General features: G+C 45.2%; 1 protein-coding gene and 1 pseudogene across 2 annotated transcripts; both read left to right on the top strand.

The window, feature by feature from the left end:
* Positions 1 to 15,234: 15,234 nt before the first annotated feature.
* lnc.lemp (lncRNA encoded micropeptide) lies at positions 15,235 to 24,204 on the top strand. Of its 2 annotated transcripts, none has more exons than XM_078542639.1 (2): positions 15,235 to 15,516; positions 22,990 to 24,204. In XM_078542639.1, the coding sequence occupies exon 1, from the start codon at positions 15,304 to 15,306 to the stop codon at positions 15,472 to 15,474; it is 171 nt and encodes a 56-aa protein (XP_078398765.1). In that variant the 5' UTR covers positions 15,235 to 15,303; the 3' UTR covers positions 15,475 to 15,516; positions 22,990 to 24,204. The 2 variants fall into 2 exon arrangements, with proteins under 2 accessions (XP_078398765.1, XP_078398764.1); XM_078542638.1 differs by having other exon boundaries at positions 15,239 to 15,510.
* LOC144681156 (U2 spliceosomal RNA) lies at positions 16,316 to 16,403 on the top strand (annotated as a pseudogene).
* Positions 24,205 to 24,465: the final 261 nt, after the last annotated feature.

Here is a 24,465-nt window from a genome sequence, read left to right as displayed (position 1 = left end):
GTAGATGGGGGTGTCAGGGGGTAGATGGGTGGCAGCCAGGGAGGTGATTAGGGGATGTGTTGTGTAGATCCCATGTTGGACTAGGTTTTAATCTACCCAACATTTCCTGGGTAATTACCCAGTTAAATACCACATAAAAGATAAGGCTGAAGTATTTGCAACCACCTTCAGCCAGAAGTACCAAGTATATGATCCATCTCAGCCTCCTCTTGAGATCCCCAGCATCACAGTGCCAGTCTTCAGCCAATTCGATTCACTTAATGTGATATCAAGAAATGGCTGAAGGCACTGGATATTGCAAAGGCAATGGGCCCTGACAGCATTCCAGCAATAGTATTGAAGACTTGTGCTCCAGAACTAGCTGCGTTCCTATCTAAGCTGTTCCAGTACAGCTACAACACTGGCATCTACCTGGCAATGGGGAAAACTACCCAATTATGCCCTGTACACAAACAAAGCAGGACAAATCCAGCCTGGCCAATTATTGCCCCATAGGTCTACTCTTGACCATCAACAAAGTGATGGAAGGGATTGTTGACACTGCGATTGAAGGGATTGTTGACAGTGAAAGTGACTGCCCTTGACATCAAGGCAGCATTTGACTGAGTGTGGCATCACTAGTGTGAGTGTGAGCCCTAGCAAAACTCGAGTCAATGGGAATCAAGGAGAAAACTCTCTGTTGGTTGGAGTCATACCTAGCACAAAGGAAGATGGTCGTGGTTGTTGGTGGTTAATCATCTCAGTCCCATGAGGATGGTGAGTGGCTTGGAGGGGAACTTCCAGGTCGTGGTGTTCCCATGTATTTTTTTTTAATCGATCATGGGATGTGGGTGTCACTGGCTAGGCCAGCATTTGTTGCCCATCCCTAATTGCCCTTGTTCAGAGGGCAGTTAAGAGTCAACCACATTGCTGTGGGTCTGGAGTCACAAGTAGGCCAGACCAGGTAAGGATGGCAGATTTCCTTCCCTAAAGGACATTAGTAAACCAGATGGGTTTTTACAACAATCGACAATGGTTTCATGATCATCATCAGACTTTTAATTCCAGATTTTTATTGAATTCAAATTCCACCATCTGCCGTGGTGGGATTCGAACCTGAGTCTCCAGAGCATTACCCTTGATCTCTGGAATACTAGTCCAGTGACAATGCCACTATCTCCATCTGCTGCCCTTGTCCTTCTAGATAGTAGTGGTCGTGGGTTTGGAAGGTGCTGCCTGAGGAGCATTGGTGAGTTTCTGCAGTGCATCTTGTAGATGGTACACACTGCTGCCACTGTTTGGCGGTGGTGGAGGGAGTGAATCACAGAAACACACAGTGCAGAAGAGGCCCTTCAGCCCATCGAGTCTGCACCAACACGTGAGAAACACCTGACCTACCTACCTAATCCCATTTACCAGCACTTGGCCTGTAGCCTTGAATGTTATGACATGCCAAGTGCTCATCCAGGTACTTTTTAAAGGATGTGAGGCAACCCGCCTCCACCACCCTCCCAGGCAGTTTATGGATTTGGTGCCAATCAAGCTTCTTAGTCCCAGATGGTGTCAAGCTTCTTGAGTGTTGTTGGAGCTGTACTTATCCAGGCAAGTGAAGAGTGTTCCATAACACTCCTGACTTGTGCCTTGTAGATGGTGCATAGTGTTTGGGGAGTCAAGTGGTGAGTTACTCGCCGTAGGATTCCTAGCCTCTGACCTGGTCTTGTAGATACAGTATTTATATGGCAAGTCCAGTTCAGTTTCTGGCCAATGGTAACCCCCAGGATGTTGATGGTGGGGGGTTCAGCGATGGTAATGCCATTGAATGTCAAGGGTGATGGTTAGGTTCTTTCTTGTTGGAGATGGTCATTGCCTGGCACTTGTGTGGCGCAAGTGTTACTTGCCACTTGTAAGCCCAAGCCTGGATATTGTCCAGGTCTTGCTGCATTTGGACCAGACTGTTACAGTATCTGAGGAGTAGTGAATGGTGCTGAACATTTTGCAATCATCAGCAAACATCCCCACTTCTGATCTTATGATGGAAAAAAGGTCATTGATGAAGCAGCTGAAGATTGTTGGGCCGTGGACTCTACTCTGAGGAAGTCCTGCGGTGATGTTCTGGAACTGAGATGATTGACCTCCAACAACCACAACCATCTTCCTTTGTGCTAGGTATAACTCCAACCAGAGGAGACTGTTCCCCCTGATTCTCATTGACTCCAGTTTTGCTAGCACTCCTTGATGCCACACTCAGTCAAATCCTGCCTTGATGTCAAGAGCAGTCACTCTCACCTCACCTCTGGAGTGCAATTCTTTTGTCCATGTATGAACCAAGGGTTTAATGAGGTCAGAAGCTGAGTGACCCTTGCAGACCCCAAACTGAGTGTGAGTGAGCAGGTTATTGCTAAGCAATTGCACTTAATAGCACTGTTGATGACCCCTTCCATCATTTTACTGATGATCGAGAGTAGGCTGGTGGTGCATAATTGGCCGATTTGGATTTGTCTTGCTTTTTGTGTACAGGACATACCTGGACAATTTTTCACATTTCCAGGTAGATGCCAGTATTGTAGCTGTACTGGAACAATTTGGCTAGGGGCGGAGCAATTTCTGGAGCACAAGTCTTCAGCACTATTGCCGGAATATTGTCAGTACCCATAGCCAGTGCCTTCAGCCATTTCTTGGATGTCACATGGAGCGAATCGAATTGGCTGAAGACTGGCATATGTGATGCTGAGGACCTCTGGAAGAGGCACTTCTGGCTGAAGATTGTAGTGAATGCTTCAGCCTTATCTTTTGCACTGATGCGCTGGGCTTCTCCATCATTGAGGATGGGGATATTTGTGAAATCTCCTCCTCCAGTGAGTTGTTTAATTGTGCACCACCATTCACAACTGGGTGTTGCAGGACTGTAGCGTTTAGATTTGATCTGTTGGTTGTGGAATTGCTTAGTTCTGTCTATCACTTGCTGCTTATGCTGTTTGGCACTCAAGTAGTCCTGTGTTACAGCTTCACCAGGTTGACACCTCATTTTTAGATATGCTTGGTGCTGCTCCTGGCATGCCCTCCTGCACTCTTCTTTGAACCAGGGTTGATCCCTCGGCTTGGTGGTAATGGTAGAGTGGGGAATATACAGCACCATGAAGTTTCAGATTGTGGTTGAGTACAATTCTGCTGCTGCTATGGCCCACAAAACCCCATGGATGTCCAGTCTTGAGTTGCGAGCTATGTACATGTTCTTTCTGTCTGCAAAGAACAGGGCCCTGTGTATTAATATATGTAGCTTCTAGTGCATACAAATGCGTCAAACAGCATGTTCCAGCCGCTGTTCGCAACGGGCAAGTTACAGACCGTACCCAGCCAGCCCATGCTTGCAAAACTCAAAACAGTGTCCAACATTAGATGCGATTCCACAATTGGGCAACTGTTGCTAAATAATCCTCAGTATGCTAAGAATCACGCTGACAACCAATTTAGTCAAGCTTGCAGTGTGGTGCATTTGCGTGTAGTAGGAGTTACATATATTAATACACAGGGCCCTGTTCTTTGCGGACAGAAAGAACATGTGAACACATTGTGCCTGTTTCAGCTAAGCAAAATAAGTGACAGCCATTCACTAGCTCATTCCTCAGGGCAATGCATTGACCAATCAGGGTATAGCTGCCTGGTTTAAATTTCAAACAATGCTTGGCAATTAACCGTCAGTCGCCCTCAGTGATGCATTCTCAATGGCAATGCCACTTGCCAACCAATCAGCCCTCTCTTCATAATAGCATACATTGTTGATTTCCCCTCTTATATTGGTATCCTTGCAAGTGTCCTGACCAGTGCAAGACGAAAAGCTTCGACATGTCTCTTTTTTTTTCGACAATTCTCAAGTTCTGTACTACCAAACGACTAATCCTAGTTTCGACAGAAGAAGTTACATCAGAAACATAGATATGTAACCTCACAAATCCATCGCTATTTCAACACTCGGTTTTGCTAATTTCAGTTGTGCTGAAAGCAATGTTTTTGGTCCCACCCTTCAGGCGTTGGGGACTCGGTGGAACTTGCGCAACATGAACTTTTTCCCTCACGCAGCTGTTGTCTCCGCTCTGTACGGAAGTGAGAAATGGAAGACCCGTCGCTCGGGATATCGTATCTTAGCCATGCCCTGTTCCTCGTTGTCGGGTTCATTGCCGGTTGGGAGGCCAATAAACTGTGGCATCGGTGCCTGCGTTGGCGGAATACGTTTTTGTGCTTAGCGTGTTTTCTTCTCTTATGTGCCATTTGTCTCATCGTCTAGGCTTTCCGCTCAACTCCGGTCAACAGCCACTTTGTGGACCTGACACAGAAGAAACGAAAGTAGAATTTCCGTCGGCTAAAAATAATATTGCTGGACAGTTAAAGGTACTTAAAAGGATCATAACGATAAGGGTCTCTTGGAAGGCCAGCGCAAACCGTGCGTCTTTTAATGTGTTACTTAGTTGTAATTTTCCTTCTTTTGCTAATGCCTTTCAGAGACGAAGCAGATCTTGGCCGCGAAGATACCCAAAATAATCAACTTTCTGAAACCATCATATGGAGCAGCAACTCCACCTTACAAATACCTACAAAGAATTCGATTCCTCCGTTTTATATTCCATATCTCCGCGATCCATGAACTGCTGGCGCAAGAAGTTGTTTACACCACCACATGGGAATTCTTCTAAAATAATTTTCGGAGGTGATAATGGGTGAAAAGAAACCAATCCAGGTGATGGGGGAATGATGTCCATGAATGACAATTTGTTATTGGATGGATAACAAAGGCTGGCCTTTTGCCAAGGCCAGCCACACCCCATGAAAGAATGAAAAAAATTGTGGACGAAGGAGGAAAATAATACATGGTCAGACATATCCACAAGATGGATAGGGGTAAAAGAGCAGTGAGTCGGGTGGCAAGTTACTTGTCGCAAGATTTCTAGCCACGGTATTTATATGGCTAGTCCGGTTCATTTTTTGGTCAATGGTAACCCCCCAGGATGTTGATAGTGGGGGATTCAGTGATGGTAATGCCATTGAACGTTAAGGGGTGATGGTTAGATTCTTTCTTGTTGGAGGTGGTCATTGCCTGGCACTTGTGTGACACAAATGTTACTTGCCACTTGTCAGCCCAAGCCTGGATATTGTCCAGGTCTTGGTGCATTTGGACTTGGTTGGACTGCTTCAGTATCTGAGGAGACAGGAATGGTGTTGAACATTGTGCAATCATCAGCGAACATCCCCACTTCTGACCTTATGATGGAAGGAAGGTCATTGATGAAGCAGCTGAACATGGTTGGGCCAAGGACACGACCCTGAGGAACTCCTGCAGTGATGTCCTGGAGCTGAGATGACTGACCCCCAACAACCACAAACATCTTCCTTTGTGCTAGGTATGACTTCAAACAGTGGAGAGTGTCCCCCCTGATTCCCATTGAGTCCAGTTTTGCTAGGGCTCCTTGATGCCACACTCGGTCAAATGCAGCCTTAATGTCAAGGGCAGTCACTCTCACCTCACCTCTGGAGTTCAGCTCTTTTGTCCATGTTTGAACCAAGGCTGTAATGAGGTCAAGAGCTGAATGGCCCTGGTGGAACCCAAACTGGGCGTCCGTGAGCAGGTTATTGCTAAGCAAGTGCCTCTTGCTAGCATTGTTGTTGACCCCTTCCATTACTTTACTGATGATTGGGAGTAGTCTGATGGGGGGGGGGGGGGTTAATTGGCCGGGTTGGATTTGTCCTGCATTTGTGTACAGGACATACCTGGGTAATTATCCACATAGCCGGGTAGATGCCAGTGTTGTAGCTGTACTGGAACAGCTTGGCTAGGGGCACAGCAAGCTGGAGCACAAGTTTTCCGTACTATTGCCAGAATATTGTCGGGCCTATAGCCTTTGCAGTATCCAGTGCCTTCAGCCGTTTCTTGATATCACGTGGAGTGAATTGAATTGGCTGAAGACTGGCATCTGTGATGCTGGGGACCTTCGGAGGAGGCTGAGATGGATCATCCACTCGGCACTTCTGGTTGAAGATTGTGGCAAATGCTTTAGCCTTAATGGGACTCCATCCCATTCTCTCAGTTCCTTCGCCTCTGTCGCATCTGTACTGATGATGCCACCTTCCAAAAGAGCCCTTCTGACATGTCTTAATTCTTCCTTCACTGAGGTTTCCCACCCACTGTGGTTGACAGGGCCCTCAACTCGTGTCTGATGCATCTCCCACACCTCTGCCTCACACCTCCCCCTCCCTCCCGGAACCATGATAGGGTCCTCCGGTCCTCACTTTTCACCCACCAGCCTCCGCATTATAAGAATCATCCTCCGCCATTTCTGCCAACTGCAGCATGATGCCACCACCAAACACATCTTCCCCTCGCCTGACCTGTCAGCATTCCATAGGGACCATTCTCTCCGGGACACCCTCGTCCACCCCTCCATCACTCCCAATACCTCATCCCCTTCCCACAGCACCTTCCCATGCAATCACAGAAGGTGCAACACCTGCCCCTTTACCTCCTCCCTCCTCACCATCTAAGGGCCCAAAGACTCCTTTCAGGTGAAGCAGCACTTCACTTGCACTCCCTTCAATTGGGTCTACTGCATTTGCTGCTCCCAGTGCAGTCTACTCTATATTGGGGAAACCAAATGCAGACTGGGTGACTGGTTTGCGGAACACCTCTGGTCTGTCCACAAGCATGACCCAGATCTTCCGGTCACTTGTCATTTCAACACACCATCCTGCTGTCATGCCCACATGTCCGTCCTTGGCCTGCTGCAACGTTCCAGTGAAGCCCAATGCAAACTGGACGAACAGCACCTCATCTTCTGACTAGGCAATTTACAGCCTTCCAGACTTAACATTGAGTTCAACAACTTCAGACCATGAACTCTCTCCTCTATTTTCACCCCTTTGTTAATCCCCCTTTTAAAAATTTTATTTCCATTATTTAATTATTTATTTATTTTTATTCATTTATTCCTTGTTTTATCCCCTTTTTAATCTCCTTTTTTTATCCCTCTTCCTATCATTTTTCCCCAAACACTACCCCTCCCCCACCCCACTCCCAAAAGGGTCATCTGTTACTTGTTCCATGTTGTTCTTTCACATAGTGCTTACCCTTGTTCTGCTATTCACACATTCTGCTTTCTTACCTTTATGCCACAATCAGCACCTTTTTTAGCCCTTACCACTACCATTAACACTCCCCTTGTCTTGTGTCCGTGACATCTTTGTCAATCTCTCCGTAGCCCCCACCTATCGCTGACCTTATATCCAGCTTCACCTGTTCCATCCTCCTTTAACAGTATAAATTTGATTGCATTTCTACTTCTCTTTAGCTCTAAAGAAGTCATACAGACTTAAAATGTTAACTCTGTTTCTCTCTCCACAGATGCAATCAGATCTGTTGAGTTTTTCCAGCATTTTCTGTTTTTACTTCAGCCTTATCTTTTGATTGAGTGAGATAACTGTTTATTTGCATGATTTTTTAAAATAATGTACACTGTAGCTTTCTGTGTATTGTACTATGATTTTCTTTGTATCAAAATGTATATTAACCAATGGAACTTGGACTAGAAAGCAAATGTTGAGAGAGGTATCGATGCTAATAATTTGAGAATCTTAGATAAGTCTAGGAGGGTCACCAGCATTTGTTGAAGATTATGCCTGGGACCTAGTGAAGGAAAGCATTTTCTTAGATCAATTCAATAGCTTTGAAACCGTAATGTTGAAAAACTAACATGCTTGTGAAACAACGCAATGTGAAATATAAAACAAAGACCCTTGGGGATTGTGCATAGTAGGAGATGATTCATGATATTGGACCATAAGTTGAATTAAATGGAATGACTTTAATATGTGCACTTAGTATTTTAGTTTATGATATTTTAATAATGTGTAATGATAAAAATCTATTGCCAAGCACAGTCAATGTTCAATGCATAAAAGGTGAACTATTCAGAATATTTGACGGAGTTACTTAGGGGGCTGAAGGAAAAGAGATATTCACACCTTTTGGATATTGTGAACTTAAACTGTAAAGAAAGCAACATGTAGAAATCATGCAAGGAGCTCTGAGAAGCTTCAGGAATTTTCTAGCAGGCCTCTGATTTGCAAACCAACTGTGAGAAAATCATGCCTTAGAATTACTCTTTGTAAACAAATTAACCATGTATTCAACGCTGCGGCTTTAACACAATGTATAAGTTTAAACATTATAATTCAGAATCTAAGTGATCCCTTGTAATTTTGGCTTGTATACTTGGCTTTAACTGCATAAAACTGTACCAGACAGATTAGAGCTGGTATAAATTTACAAGGTGTTCTGGATGCATGAGAATCATCTTCTTAGAAATGTAATAAATTAGGAGCTAACATCAGATGCTTAGGGCCAATTAAAAATCAATTATGTGCCCTGATATCTGAGCCAATTGACCAGTTATTTTGTAAATGAGGGAACTAGTTTAAGGTATAAGAAAAGAGGTCGAAACCATGTTCTTTGCAGTGAAGAGAGAACAAATACAACAGAGGGACTACCTCTACCCAAGGTCCGAGAAGTACAAGAAACCCTATCAGGGTGCAGAAGTCCAACAGACTACAAGAGTTTAAGTCAAAAAGAGAAGTCTACAAAGACAAGTCCAGTCCAAGTTTTTGCATGCTCCATTGTCCGTAGCTGAAACTCATAAGTATAACCTGTTAAATTGTGTTAATTACTACCTAGACGTAGGAGCAGAGGTAGGCCATTTGGCCCATCAAGTCTGCTCCGCCATTCAATGAGATCATGGCTGATCTGATAATCCTCAACTCCACTTTCATGCCTTTTCCCCATAGCTCTTGATTCCCTTACTGATTAAAAATCTATCTCAACCTTGAATATACATAAAGACCCAGCCTCTACCAGAATTCATCACCCTCTGAGAGAAGAAATTCCTCCTCATCTCTGTCTCAAATGGGCGACCCCTTACTCTGAGATTATGCCCTTTGGTTCTAGACTCTCCCAAAAGGGGAAACAGCCTCTCAGCATCCACCCTGTCAAGCCCCCTAAGAATCTTATATGTTTCAATAAGGTCGCCTCTCATTCTTCTAAACTCCAGGCCCAACCTACTTAACCTCTCCTCATAAGAAAATCACTCCATACCCGGGATCAACCTAGTGAACCTTCTCTGGACTGCCTCCAAGTCATCTTTTATGTATGATAAATCTTTTCACTTTGCAATGGACTTGCTGTCAACTTGTTTATCATGTCCAAAATTCCTGACACAACTCATAAGGAAGAAAGGAGGCAAATGACCAGAAATAAAAACAGGAAATGTTGGTAATTCCCAGGTCAGACAGAATCTGTGGAGAGAAACAGAGTTAGATCCTGGTGTCCCTTCATCAGAACTGAGTCCGCATTGATTCATCCTGAGATATGGTTTCATGGGTGCTAGTCATTCCTTTGTATCTCACCCAGGGACAAATCTTTGAGTGAGCACACAGTGGTTGCAGCATGCTACTTCACTGGGAATGGTTGATGATACTTACTGAAAAAAACAAATCCTGTCCCCACCCAGCATTGATTTGTGCAGTCTTTCCAGAAGGTTAATAATCAGCAATCGGCTGGTTTCCCCACTGGAATAGATTATTTATCTCCCAAGTTTGTTGAAAATTTCAATATATTGGAAAATGACACAAATAAGTGTCAACATTTTCTGCAGGGATTTGCTCCAGAATTTCCTGCAAAATAAATGCTGTTATGATGCAGCAGTTAATGTGTGTGTGCCAGGTGGATCAAATCCAAGAGGGAACCTTCATCGCGCTATCACAACGGTTTTGCAATTCATCTTTATTTCGAGATGCGTGCACTGAACTCAGAGTTAGTAAGTCTACCAAGACTTTGAGGTTTTAAAAAAAAAACTAAATTAAAATATTAACAAAAGAAAAGATTTTAAACACATACATAGGACTACAAATTACTACTATAATAACTCATAAAATTCTGAGTTAACCTGAGTTCCAGTTATACCCCCTTTAAGGCAATGGTCCAAAAATAGATTTTTAGATTTTAAACAGATCTAGCAAATTAACATAATGGTCTGGACATTGGAACTCCAAATGATTTTTCTCCAGATCCAGTTTCTGTAGACAGCAGGCTTATTCCCAAATGCTAGAGGCTTCATTAAGGCTACTTCACACAATTCTGTTAGATCTCACAATGCCTTCTCCTGACACACAGCCTCATTCTCCTTTATATATGTTTCTCTTTTCTTAATATGCAAAGTCCATTGTTTCCATATGTCTTTGGAACTTAACCTTTCTTTTAATATAAATCTTTTCATGTTGCAAATATTTTCATTAACCTCCTTGAAATTCAAACCTCCTTTCATCTATCTAAAAATGCAAATTCCTGTCACACCTTACATGCTAAGACCCCAACCATGTTTACCTACTTAGCATTTCAAAGACACTTCTACACCTTACACCTTTTGATAACTTCAACTTGCAGTCTGCTTGGCCACAAAATGTAATTAAATCACACACAGACAGAGAAACACAACCCCTCAGAAACCTATTTTACAACAAATCAGAATATTATGAAAATCATACTTTCATGACAGCTATACTGCCAACATTTGCACTACCACGTAGTGATCTTTCATCAATCATCAATACCTAAGCTATGACCTCTTTCAGTAGTCTGATTTCAGGATTACAACCCTAATGAAGAAAGCAATATTTGTTGTTGGTATCCTTTCCTACGAAAGACAATGGGCATGTAGCAATCAACTCCATTTCAGATGGGGTGTCTTCATATGGCACACCTTTGCTGATAGCTGAAGAGATAATTTGTGGATTGTTGTTTTTGACATCAGTATCTGTTGCCAAGCCATTGTCGTAACTTTGAAACCTGAATATCTTGAAATCTGGGTTTCATTTAATTTAACATGAAATGCTGGAAGGCGACAGGCAATGGCTAAATGGCCTTTGTACTATAATTTTTAAAAATGACTTACTTTTATATAGCATCTTTCATAATCTCAGTGCTTTGCAGCCAATGAAGTCCCATTGATTTATAATGTTACGGATAGGGGAGCGAGGCAAATCTGAACTCCTTTATTTTCTTGCCATCTGTCCGTAAACAGAGGTGTTCTAGTTTTTGAAGTAGGCTGTAGCATGTTTCCCCAAACTCTCTGTGACGTAAATTTTTAAAGTGACTCGCAGCAAACTCTCTTTAGGGTTAAATCAGAAGTATAATTTGTTCACACATTCAAACCTGGGGGTTGGTTGTAACTTCATACACACACACACACAGACACAAGCACACAATAAGAAAATAGGAAAGAGGTTTTACCACCATGAATAACTTAAAAGAAAAAGAATCACAGATATGGATATCAGTTCACATGATTGCCAGCATTCAGTGAGGATTCCTTCACGGAGGAATTATAGTTCAGGCAGTTCAGCTAGCTCCTGCTTCAGCAGGAGTTGCAGAATTCCTTTCAAGCTTATGGTGTTGCAGCGAGATGAGGTTGGTATACAGAGATTACTGTTCAGCAGGCTATGGCAGGAATCTTCCAGAAACAGGCTTTGAGGAAGTTTAGACTTGATGCAGGCTGTTGGTCAGCCTGGAGTTCTGCTATTGTGTTTGCAGGCTGAAGGTTAAACAGCAGACTGAGTTGTGAGTCTAGAAATGTAATATTAAAACTTCCCAGAGGTCAGAAGCTTAGGTCATGTGATGTTGCCCATTAATGAATCAGTTGCAGGCTAACAGTTTCTCTGCCTCTGCTCAAAATCCATTGTTCACCTTGGGAGATAGATGGTGGCCATTAGCACTTCTACACGTATAATGGGTTTCGATAGCTCTGCATCTATGAGAGGACCAGGCTGGGGAGACAGATCGTCTGCTGGTCCCTGGTTTTGTTGATTGTAATGTGTCCTCACAATGAGAGGTATGAGATTTCACAAGATGAGATTTTGTCCTGTAACTGCTGCAGGAAATTTCCAGAAACTGTAGCCAACTTGTGAATCATGACCTGTAGCAGCCATCTTTTGGTTCAGCAAAGTTCTTTTTTTTAAATAAGCAAAGAAAGTAAAGTTTGATTTAAATAGTTTTGATCTCTTTCATGTCTTAGGGACATGACAGTAATCATTGTTGCAATGTAAGAAACACAAAAGCCAATTTGTTCAGCAAGGTCCCACAAACAGCAATGGGATAAGGGGTTGGTTGGGGACTGAATATTGTCTAGGACATTTTGGAGAACTCCCCTACCCTTACTTGAACAGTGCCCTTGGTTTTTATGTCTACACGAAAGGGCATATGGGGCCATAGTTTCAACACTTCATCCGATGGTCTGTGAAGTACAAGTACCAATTGGCTCTGGCTATGGTTCCCAGTTTAAAGTGTCATATTTACACAGAATCCAAGTACAAATTAGTCTAAGGACACGGGGAGAAAGGTGAAATCTGTTGAAAATCGCATTGAATGGGCAGTCTGATCCCACTTTGTAGAATGCAGAGGAATTCTGGCTCAATGGGTTACATATGAGTTATGGTTGCCTCCCTGGTGCCAGGGTCAAAAATGTCTCTGAGCACCCTGAGGGGGCAAGGTGAGCAGCCAGCAGTCGTAGTTCACTTAAGTACATACGGCACAGGCAGAGAGAGGGATGTGTCCTGCAGAATTTAGGGAGCTAGGTAGGAAATTAGCAAGCATGACCTCAAAAATAGAAATCTCCGGATTACACTTAGTACTAAGCAAAAGTGAGTATAGAAATAGGAGGATAAAGCAAATGCATGCGTGGCTGGAAAGATTATACAGGATAGTAGGCTTTAGATTCTTGGTACATTGGGACTGGCTCTGGGGAGATGGGACCTGTACAGGCTTGACAGTTTGCACCTAAATAGAGCCAGAACTGAGTTCCTTGCAATGCAATTTGCTAGTGCTATTGGGGTGAGTTTAGACTAGCTTGGCAGGGGTGTGGGAATCAGGACACAATATCAGAGAGGAATACCAAGGTGCACCGAATACTGGGAGAGATAGAAAACACTAAAATCAGTTAATAGTTAATAGGTGGGGTCAGAGTAAGGGAGAGTGTAGTAAAGTCTAAAACACGGAGTGTGGTAAATAAGATTGGTGAGTTACAGATGCAAATTGCCATGTGGAAATACAATGTTGTGGCTATAACAGTGACCAGGCTCAAAGAAGCGCAGGACTGGGTATTAGATATTCCTGGATAGAAGATATTCAGGAAAGATAGGTGAGGAAGAAAAGGAGGAGGGTAGTGGTATAGACCAAGGAGAGCATTATAGCGCTGGAGAAAGAGGATGTCCCAGAGGGATCAAGAATAGAATCTATTTGGCTTGAGCTAAGGGACTAAAAAGGTGCAACTACGTTGCTCAGTGTAGTCTACTGGCCACCAACTAGTGGGAAGGATGTAGGCAAATTTACAAGGAAATTACAGACAGGTGCAAAATTTTAGAATAGTTATCATGGTGGACTTTAATTATCCAAATATACACTGGGATTGTGGTAGTGTAAAAGGAAGAAAGGGGCAAGAGTTCCTGGAGTGTGTTCAGGAGAATTTTCTACAGCAGTATGTGTCCAGTCCAATGAGAAAGGAGGCACTGCTAGACCTGTTTTTTGGGAATGAAGTGGGCCAATTGGATCAAGTGTCAGTTGAATATTGAGGGGACTTGTATCATGTAGGCTGACTATGGAAAAGGACAAAGAACAATCCAGAATAAGAATAATTAACTGGAGGAAAGCCAACTGCAATAGGGTAAGAACAGATCTGGGCCAAATAAATTGGAGTCAAAGGTTGGCAGGAAAAATGGTAGCTGAGCAATGGGCAACCTTCAAAAGGGATAGTTCAGGCACAGTCAAGGTATATTCCCCAAAAGGGAAAGGTAGGGCAAATAAAGCCAGAGCTCCCTGCATGACAAAGAGATAGAAATTAAGATAAAGAAGAAAAAGTGTATTATGACAGGTGTCAGGTAGAAAATACAATTGAGAACCAGGCTAAATATGGAAGGTTCAGAAGAGAGGTGAAAAAGCAAACAAGAGAAACAAAGAGGGAGTATGAAGAGAGACTGGCAGCTAACATAAAAGGGAATCTCAGAGTTTTCTATTATCATACAGATAGTAAAAGGGTGGTAAAAGGAGGCGTAAGGCCGAATATGGACCAAAAAGTGGATTTACACATGGAGGCACAGTGCACAGCTGAAGTATTAACTAAATACTTCTATCTGTCTTTACCAAGGAAGATGTTACCCAGGCCATGGTGAAGTAGGAGGTAATTCAGACACTATAGTGATTTAAAATTTATGAGGGGGTACTGGATAAGCTGTCTGTACTTAAAGTTGATAAGGCACCAGGATCAGATGAGATGCTGAGGGAAGCGAGATTGTAAATTTTTCACTCTTACACTTGGGTGGTGCCAGACGACTGGAGAATTGCACGTTACACCCGTTCAAAAAAAGGTGTAAAGAAAAGCCGTGTTGTAGGATGGCCGAGTTGTACTGTTAATAATAGTGGAACTGCAGATACTTGAATGGAAACATTAAGTTTATTTACAATATACTCAGCAGCAACTACACATACGCTTCCAACTCCAACTCTACACTGCTTAGGTAGTCCGCGCTACTTTCCTATTGGTTACTATAGGTCATGCGATCTTTCCTAAGAAGTATTATTCTTAGAGGCACATTACACACTAAATAAAACCATAATCACTACACCCATTGGCCAGACACTTACTCACTCACCCGGGGGGAGGGGGGAGAGAGACACCCAATGCGGGACCTAACGGCGCCGGACCAGGGGGAGAAAGCCGGGACAGGGGGAAGAAAGCGTCGGGGTAATCGAGGCGGGCCGAGGAGAGAGCCGGCAGAGGCCTATAGCTTTCCCCTTCTTGCTCGCCTTTTGGATCCCTTCCTTCGCCCCTTCACAAGGGGGCCTACTGATTCTTGGCATTCAATGCGCAACAACTATTGGGGCAATATCCCGCAAAAAATATACAGGGCACCCAAACTTCATCAAGGTGAATGCAATAACAGACGGAGAATTCGTCTGACCGGTGGCCACGTGGTCAGAATGTCACATGATCAACCCCTCCAGGAATAAACTAATATAAGAAAAAGACGCACCATAAATCTATTTGCAACCCGCAAATAAACCACTGTTTTAACAGTGCTTTTTGTTACATTCAGACACCAGCTGTTGCGCCCTCAGCGAGGCGCAAAGTAACTTTTTTTTGCTACTTCCTCCTCTCAGCTGATCTGAGACACTGGAACGTGGCCCGGAGAGCGCACGCGCGGTGGGAGAGCTGCTTCCTGCCCCACACCAGGGTGAACATGGCTGATGTGTCCGAGAGGACGTTGCAACTAGCGGTTGTTCTGTCCTTTACTTCAGGGGTCATTATCGGCTGGCAGGCAAACATCCTGAGGAGGAGGTTCCTGGATTGGAGGAAGAGGCGGCTGCAGTCGAAACTGGTCGAGACGCAAAAGAAACTGGACTTGGCTTAAGTTAGGGGCAGCGAAATGCACCTCAATCCGCGTTGGGTAAGGGTGAGCGGGCTTCACCTTCTACAGTGTCATTTGAGCTGCTAATATGGGATTTTACATCTGTCCGCGGGCGCCTCAAATTCCTGCAGTTACCAATACAGGCTATCTATGTGGTCTTATGATTATAAGAATATAAACTTTCTTAGTAGTTAGATTTGCTACTTGCTAAACAGTTCTGTAACTGCGTTCAGGTCTCCCCTTATAATATTCGTTAACAGGTGGTGGTAGCGATGGAATTTTAATTTGCATTGTAATAACTGTTAAACGAATGCAGTGTTGCTGGAGCAGCTCTGCACTTGCATCAATGTCGTGCATATTTAATACATTATTCCAACAGCTGGTCAAGCTTTCAGAACTAGAAAAAGAACATTCATATCTGAGAGCCAATTAAGTCAGAGGTTTGTGAGTTCGAGCCCCTCCACGGGTTTGAGCCCAATCTAGACTGACATTTAAGTGTTGCACTAAAGGAATGACCTGTTGTTAAACAAGTGCGATGTTAAGATAACACCACAACGCACCCCCCCCCCCCCCCAAACTATTGTCTGAGCGTGAAGGGGAGGGGGGAGTTCTCAAGGTATCAGACTGACATTCCTTCCTCAACTCCATCTAGAACAGATTCACTTGCTGTCTGTGGGATTTTGCTCTGTGCAAATTGGCTGTCATATTTGTTTATGTAATGAGTTATTGTGTCTCAAAATTAATTAATTGACTGTAAGGTGTCTTGGATAATATCCTGTATTTGTGAGCGGGCACCAGGAATTTGACATTGTTGTAAAAACTCAACTGGTTTACCAATGCATCGATCGCTTCTCGGCCTTTTGGCTAAGATCAAGTGTAGTATCGCTTCTCGGCCTTTTGGCTAAGATCAGGTGTTGCAGGGGTGACACCATGGTCCTGCCAAGGCAAGGTCGGGATGGAAGGGCTATAACCAATCGAAATCCATTCCGTGGGTTACCTATCACCGTCCGAGTCACGGTGAACCACAGCGAAGGAGGATCACCTATGGATCGGGGCTTCTTCACCAGGAGGATCCTGTTGAAGGCGTGCGGCTTCCAAGCTCCGGAGATCTTCACCCTGCATGACTCCCGCAAAGGTGGTTATTTTGATGTGACGTTCAAGCGGGTGGCAGACTGCGTCCAGCTCCTGAGGGTGTTCGAGGAGAAGAGAGACCTGCCGGAGATGAAGATCCTGACGGCGGAGCCGCACTTTTCTCTGCCGTTGCAACGGGAACGTGTGGTGACGGTGCATGTGTACAACCCCTTCGTCCCTGTCGCCGACGTGGTCACCTTCCTCACCAGGTACTTCGATAAGGTGGGGAGCGGCACCGAGATTCGAGACGACTTGGGGATCTGGACAGGCAAACGCCTGTTTAAGGTCACGCTAAAGACCGACGGTAAGGGAGCCATTTTCCACCCTCCTTCCAGTTTCGCTATCGGGGGAAACCGTGGCTACCTGGTCTACGCTGGGCAACCCAAGCATTGTCGCTCATGCGGCAAGGCTGGTCATGTGGCGGCCAACTGCAGCGCCTCCCTCTGCAAGATCTGCAAACAGGAAGGGCACCAGACAAAAGACTGCAAACAGGCCAAGTGCTGCAACCTGTGTGGCGAGGCAGGTCACCTCTACAGGACCTGCCCCAAACGCTGCCGTACTTACGCACAGGCAGCCAAAGCCGACCAGGGGGAAGCAGAAGAAATGTTTCGTGTCACTCCAACCACCAAGGCCCCCAGGGAGCTCAACGGGACAAAGGAGGACACAGAGAGAGACAAGGTGGAGAAAGAGATCGAGGCAACAGAGAGCCAATCAGCAGCACTACCCCCTGTACCTCCCAGTCCTCAGGACAGTGAATCAATGGAGGAGGAGGCAGCAGTGGAAAAGCAGCAGGGGGAGTGGCGGACGGTGAAGAACAAGAAAAGTAAGAAGGAGCGAAGAAGAAGCAAAGGCATTTCCCAGAGAAGCGGCAAGAGGCGTCTCCCATCCGACACGGATGACAAGGGCAGCAGCTCTTCGGATGATGAAGTGCCAGGGCGGCACCGACAGAAGAGGCGGCAAAGCTCCAGGGCGTTGGAGGACGAGACACCCGAGCTCCAGGAAATTGGAGACAACAAGGAGACCAGCGCACCCCAACTTTGCCTGCAACCTGAGGAGGCCAGTGCACCACAGCCCCTGGAATCTGGGAGCAGTGAGGCAATCATCGCACCCCAGCTCCAGGAAGCCGGGAACAGCAACACCCCAGAGGGGGTGAGTTTTGGAGAAGCTTCTCCAGCAAAGGTCATCTCAAAACCCACTCTCTACGTGAACCTCCAGATGCCACCGGAGCAGAACACGGCCAAGGAGATCTACCTCAGCCCATCCAAAGTGAAGGAATTTGAGCTCACTACGGGTATGAAGGAGCAGACTAAAGGTCTGGGACTCTCAGAGACAGTGGGTTTGGTAGGAGAATAAATGCTTTAAAATGGGTTTAAAGATTGTATCCATAAATGTGCGTAGCATTAAATCTACTACGCGATGTGTTGCGACCTTGGACTACCTAGCCAAGGTCAAAGCTGACCTGTTGTTTCTGCAGGAGTGTGCGATACCGCACCTCAGCTCCTACAGGCAATGGTCACGATGGTGGTCCCATGGGCCATCGATCTGGTCGGGCGGAAACGACTCTCGTTCCTCCGGCCTGGGTATTCTGCTGCGGGGAGGCAACTTCACCGTCTCCGAGGTCAAGGAGGTGGTGGGCGGGCGACTCCTCGTAGCAGACGTAATGTACAAGAACGCTCCACTCCGGTTAATTAACGTGTATGGCCCGGCACAAGGGGCTGAGCGGCTGGAGGTTTTTCAGCAGCTCCCACTGCTGCTGGCGACCTCCAGGCCGGTCATTCTGGGCGGGGACTTCAACTGCATCATCGATGCGGCTGGACGATCCGGCAGGGCCGGCAGCAGATTGGACGCTACGTCCAGATCCCTGATGGAAACAGTTAAGGATGCCAAGCTGCACGACGTCTTCAGCAACCCTGCAGACGGAGCGCAGCGTAGATACACCTGGTCGCGGCCAGACGGGTCCATTCGTTCCAGGATAGACTTCCTGTTTGTGTCCCGTGCATTCACAGTCAGATCCACCGAGGTCAAGCCGGTGTTCTTCTCTGACCACTGCCTCCTACTGGCGGACTGCCACTTGGAGAAGGACCTGAGGGTGGGCAGGGGGGCATGGAAGCTAAATGTGCAACTGCTGACCCCAGAGAACATTGAGGAGCTCAAGAGGGATTACAAAGGTTGGAGAACCGTGAAACCCCTCTTTGAGTCCCTGACACACTGGTGGGAAGCGACCAAGGGAAGCATCAAGAGGTTTTTCATCCTCAAAGGCACCCAGAAAGCTAGAAAGGAACAGAGGGAAATGTCCCGACTCCAGAAAAAGATGCAGAATCTGCTCCGGCTGCAGTCGATGGGGGTCGATGTCAAGGAGGAGCTCCAAGAGGTGAAGGGCCAGCAAGCCTCGCACTTTGCCTCGGAGGCCTCCAAGATCATCTTCCGTTCCAGAGTCCGCTCCGTGGAGCAGGATGAGACGTGCTCACGTTTCTTCTTCCAAAAGGTACACAGAGAGCGCTCTGTGATCAGCAGCCTGAAGGAAGAAGACGGCTCAGTAAAGTCATCACGGTCCGACATTCTGAGGATCAGCAAATCCTTTTATGCCGGATTGTATGACGTGAAGCCCACGGACAGCACGGCCTCCCAGTCCTTCCTGTCCTCTATCACGGAGGTCTTAGACCACAGTACGCGGGAGAGCCTGGACAAACTGCTAACTCCTGATGAACTGACTAAGGCCCTTGAGTCCTTCGAGAAGAGTAAAACCCCCGGAAGCGACGGCTTGCCGGCGGAGTTGTATTCGGCTCTGTGGGACTTGATCGGCCCAGACCTGCTAGGAGTGTACGAGAGTATGCTCCTGGCCGGTAGTATGTCAGAATCCATGAGGAAAGGCATCATCACCCTCATCTACAAGCACAAGGGGGAAAGGGAGGAAATTAGAAATTGGCGACCCATTTCACTGTTGAATGTGGACTATAAGATTCTGTCCAAGGTCATCGCCAACCGGGTCAAATCCGCTCTGGAATTGGTGATTCACCCTGACCAGACCTGCTCTGTGCCAGGCAGGAAGATCTCTGACAGCCTGGCGCTGCTCAGGGATACGATTGCCTATGTACAGGACAGGGGTGTGGATACCTGCCTCATCAGCTTGGATCAGGAGAAGGCCTTTGACAGAATATCGCACACCTACATGGGGGATGTGCTCTCCAAAATGGGGTTTGGGGAGGGAATTCGAAATTGGATCCAACTGCTCTACACTAACATCAGTAGCGCAGTCTCAATCAATGGGTGGGAAACAGATAGCTTTCCGATTAAATCTGGAGTCAGGCAGGGCTGTCCTCTCTCGCCTGTCCTTTTTGTGTGTTGCATAGAACCCTTTGCCGAGTCCATCAGGAAGGATCCGGGCATAAGAGGAGTGACGATCCCAGGCAGTGGAGGCACTCAGGTAAAAGCCTCCCTGTACATGGACGACGTCGCCGTCTTCTGCTCGGATCCGCTGTCGGTGCGCAGAATGATGCACATCTGCGACCAGTTCGAACTGGCCTCGGGAGCCAAGGTAAATCGTGGGAAGAGCGAGGCCATGTTCTTTGGGAACTGGGCTGACCGATCCTTTGTCCCCTTCACTGTCAGGGCTGACGGCCTGAAGGTACTGGGGATATGGTTCGGAGGGACCGGGGCATGCGTTAGAAACTGGAAGGAGCGAGTGGCTATGGTGAAAAGGAAACTGGGCATGTGGGAGCGACGCTCCCTCTCCATTGCGGGTAAGAACCTGGTCATCAGGTGTGAGGTACTCTCGCTGTTGCTGTACGTGGCGCAGGTCTGGCCCATTCCAGACTCCTGCGCGATGGCGATCACTCGAGCCATCTTCCGCTTTATCTGGAGGTCGAAAATGGATCGTGTCCGCAGGGACGCGATGTACAAGCCTCTAGATAAAGGGGGAAAAAACGTGCCCAACGTCGCCCTCATACTGATGGCCACCTTTGTGTGTGGCTGCATCAAGCGGTGCGTAGACCCTCAGTACGCAAACACCAAGTGTCACTACGTGCTGAGGTTCTACCTGTCCCCGGTGTTGCGAAGGATGGGTCTGGCCACGCTGCCGCAGAACGCTCCAAGTAGTTGGACCGTGCCGTACCACCTGTCCCTGGTGGAAAAATTTATGCAGAAAAACACCTTTGACCACAAGTCCGTCAGGCAGTGGTCAGCACGTAACGTCCTAGAGGCCCTGGGGGAAAAGGAGAGGGTGGACCCTGTGGGATGGTTCCCCGAGCAGACTGTCAAAGTCATTTGGCAGAATGCCTCATCGCCAGAACTTTCCAACAAGCACCAAGACGTAGCTTGGCTGGTGGTGAGAAAGGCCCTCCCCGTCAGATCCTTCCTACACGCCAGGAGGCTCACCCCCTCTGCACGTTGCCCTCGAGGTGGCTGTGGTGGGGAAGAGACCGTTGTTCACCTCCTTGTGGATTGTGCCTTTGCAAAGAAAGTCTGGAGAGAGATGCAGTGGTTGCTGTCGAGGTTCATCCCGAGCAGTTCTGTGACACAGGACTCTGTGCTCTACGGGCTGTTCCCAGGGACACACACCGAGACAAACATCGACTGCAGCTGGAGGATCATCAACTCGGTGAAAGACGCGCTTTGGTCTGCCCGAAACTTGTTGGTCTTCCAGCACAAAGAGTTGTCCCCGACCGATTGTTGCGGACTGGCACAATCCAAAGTCCAGGACTACGTGCTGAGGGACGCACTAAAGCTTGGGGCAGCTGCCGCAAAGGCGCAATGGGGAAGGGTCGCTGTCTAAGACCTTTCTACCACAGCGCACCGAGAGACTGGGAACTGTTTAGAGCCCCTCGGGCTGTACAGATCAAAATGAAAGGCTGTAAATGATTGTAATACTGTTTGTACTGATGCACCTGGTGATACATTTTGTAAAAGTTTAACCTGGATTGTACCCTTGTAATGTTGTTTTTGAAATGGTTTGGAATGTGATTGAAGATATTTTATGAATAAAGTATATTTTTACAAAAAAAAAAAAAAAAATCGTACGCACGGAAGCAAAATGTCACACCCAAACTCACCTATTCTACATGAGACCCTATTCCATTCTATGGTGAGCGCCCTCAAGGCAATAGGGATGGACAAAATGTTGCTTTGACTGTCAGCTGTATGCTAAGGACTGACTTTTAAAACTAAGTAATACAAGTTATTTTTCCCTTCACATATACTTTATAATTATTTTGCATGCTGTGTGCTCAGCATCACAGTTTAGTTCATGGTATATTTTAATTCATTTCATCAGCATTTAGATTATAGGTGCCTTGAACATACACGTTTCAGGGTTGCCAACTTTGTTTTAGTTTATTCCGACAGTGGAGGTGTGGAACATGACATACCTGCCGGAATGAATCTTGCAAAGACTACTTTCTGTTGATTTCCTCAGGAAATCAGAACTATTGCCTTAAAATACAATTTTTTTGTTTTATGCTAAGATCTCCAAGCAAATGTTAAAATCGCATCATCTGTAAATATTTGTATCCACCCTGTTTTTTAATTGTTGAACTTTGTGGTAAATATGAATAGTTTCTCAAAGAGCTGGGAGGTGTAATGGAGGTTTTGTGTGTTATCTTGTAAGCATAAAAGGCTTTGTTGTTCACCTGGAGTCTTAATTGCCGATTACTTTGTGCCTAAAGTGATATTTCAGTGAGTGTTAAATGCAATGCTTTCCATGAATATATCAAAAGTTTTACATGCTAGTATCAATCAAAGTACCCCCTAATTTTCTTTTGGAGTGTGCCTTCCTTTTAAGTGCATGGCCTATTTTTTGCCCTCCCGCACATGCATTGTAACCTAGAGGGGGCCAACTTGTGCACGGCCTGTGCGGGGACTTTTGGGTTGCTGCATGGTCTCACAGCGCAGAGGAAACATTGGTATCAATCATAGAATAGATATGGTTGTTCCTTAACTTCACCCACCACATTTGTTATTTTACGATATGTGCCAATTGCACTTATTCTCTCCCCTGCCCCACCCCACTATTTTTCATTTTGTTCTTTGGTCCTTTTTTAAATTTATCCTTTACACCACCCAGTATTCCCTGATCAAGAAGGCTGACAGGTAACTTGCAGTTCCAATCCACGTCCTCTTTCACTAACCTTTCGCAATCAACTATTTGTAGACTTAATGCAGAAGAAGCAAAGGTAGAATTGTCTAGGCCTTGGAACACTTTTAAAAATAATAGTGCTGCCCTGGAATAGTGAATTAAAACAATTTTTAATTAAGGTCCCTTTTGAAAAACAAATAATGAAAGGATAACCTATTTATTTAGCAAAGTAGCTCATAATGCTAAAGTTAGCATGCTTATATTTAAATACATTGCCAAGTTGTTAATTTCCTTCTTTACTGTTATCCTTTTTCCAGGCAAACAGGCCAACAACACCAAGAAGTGAGGACCTGGGATGCCAGTATTGGCCATGAGGATACCAAATGAACCTGTTTTCTGAAGCAATCATGGAGCAGCAACCAGCTGCCATAGAGCAAAAGACTCTTTTTGAATTCCGATTCACAAAATGTTTACACGGAAAGCTATTTTTGCTTTGAATGTCTTTGACTGTGGCCAAGAAGCTGATTTGCCACTTGTTCCATTTTTTTAATGCACAAAATATGAATTAATTTAAGAGTAATTTCTGCATCTTAAATAAGACACTGTTTCTCATACAAAAGCTGTAGAGGTATGCACCAGTAATGGCAAATACCTGTCTCTGGATGACTTTCAAGATATATTTTCCCTTTTTTTAAAATAGCACTTTGCATCAATTAAAATTGATCAGTACAGAGGAGATATTATTAAAAACTTAATCCTAATTGGTCTGCAATTGAAAATAAATATCCTGGAACTCCAAGGATAAATACCACTCCTAGTGCGTAGCTCTACAATAGCAACATTAGATGCTTTTTAGGGGTGAACATTGGAATGGCTTGAAGGGAAATACTGTACTAAACTTTTTTTTCTTTCAATTGCTTTATCCTTTTGAGGAGAAACTTTAGATTCCCCTAAGCTCAAAACACTCAAGTTCAGCCAATCGTGAGAGCCTCTTTATTTACTTTTGGGAGAGGTATTGACTGTTAATGAACTGTGGAAGGGAAAGTTTTTGAGATGGTAAATAAGCTGTTTTTACTTGGTATTGTGTTAGTAACAAGGGGGACGTAAACTTATAATTAGTACTGGGAGCATAAAGTGGGGATTAGGAGTCAAGTGAACCACAACATTTAAGAGGAAATTAGATAAGTAATTGAAGAAGAAAAATATAAAAATGGTACAGAGAAAGAGCAGTGAAATAACATTGAAGGAGAAAACTCCATTGTGGAGCTAGAACCAGCACTGGCGTGATGGAGTCAACTGTCTTCGAATCTTCTTGCGTGTATTAGCAGAGGTATTGCATGCATTACCTCTGCCCTAACTCCAGCCATACCAAGAATTTTAGCATACGTTTGGAGTGATAAGCTCTAAAATATTTCATTTTCTTTTTCTGTTGTTACGACATTTTGCACTGGTCGTTCCTGTTTATACCTTTTTAAGTCAATTTACACTGAAGTATAGATGTTTCAGTATCATTAGTAATGGATTGATGCGAAGGTTTTCTGTGCTCTGAATTAATTACCAAAAATGATCAGAACTGTAATTCTTTCACAAACGTACTGCATGGAACACTAACCAATGTGGAAACATGGCACCTGTACGTTAACAATACAATACCTGTTATAAAAGAGGCTGATCATTTGTATATACTGCAAGTTAATTTATTCCACACAGGCCCTTCTTTTTTGGAGACACGGCAACTTAATCATTATCTGTGGAATGAACAGGCAAGTAAACCGTTTGGATGCACACTCTTC

Source organism: Cetorhinus maximus, chromosome 5, assembly GCF_964194155.1.
Source record: "Cetorhinus maximus chromosome 5, sCetMax3.hap1.1, whole genome shotgun sequence".
Classification (NCBI taxonomy): Eukaryota; Metazoa; Chordata; class Chondrichthyes; order Lamniformes; family Cetorhinidae; genus Cetorhinus; species Cetorhinus maximus.
Note: the sequence above shows the minus strand (reverse complement) of the source record. Positions and strands in the feature narration are given on the sequence as shown.

What these genes read in the sequence shown, in the direction of transcription:
- lnc.lemp (XM_078542639.1), top strand. Translation starts at nt 15,304, where the DNA reads ATGGCTGATGTGTCCGAGAGGACGTTGCAACTAGCGGTTGTTCTGTCC.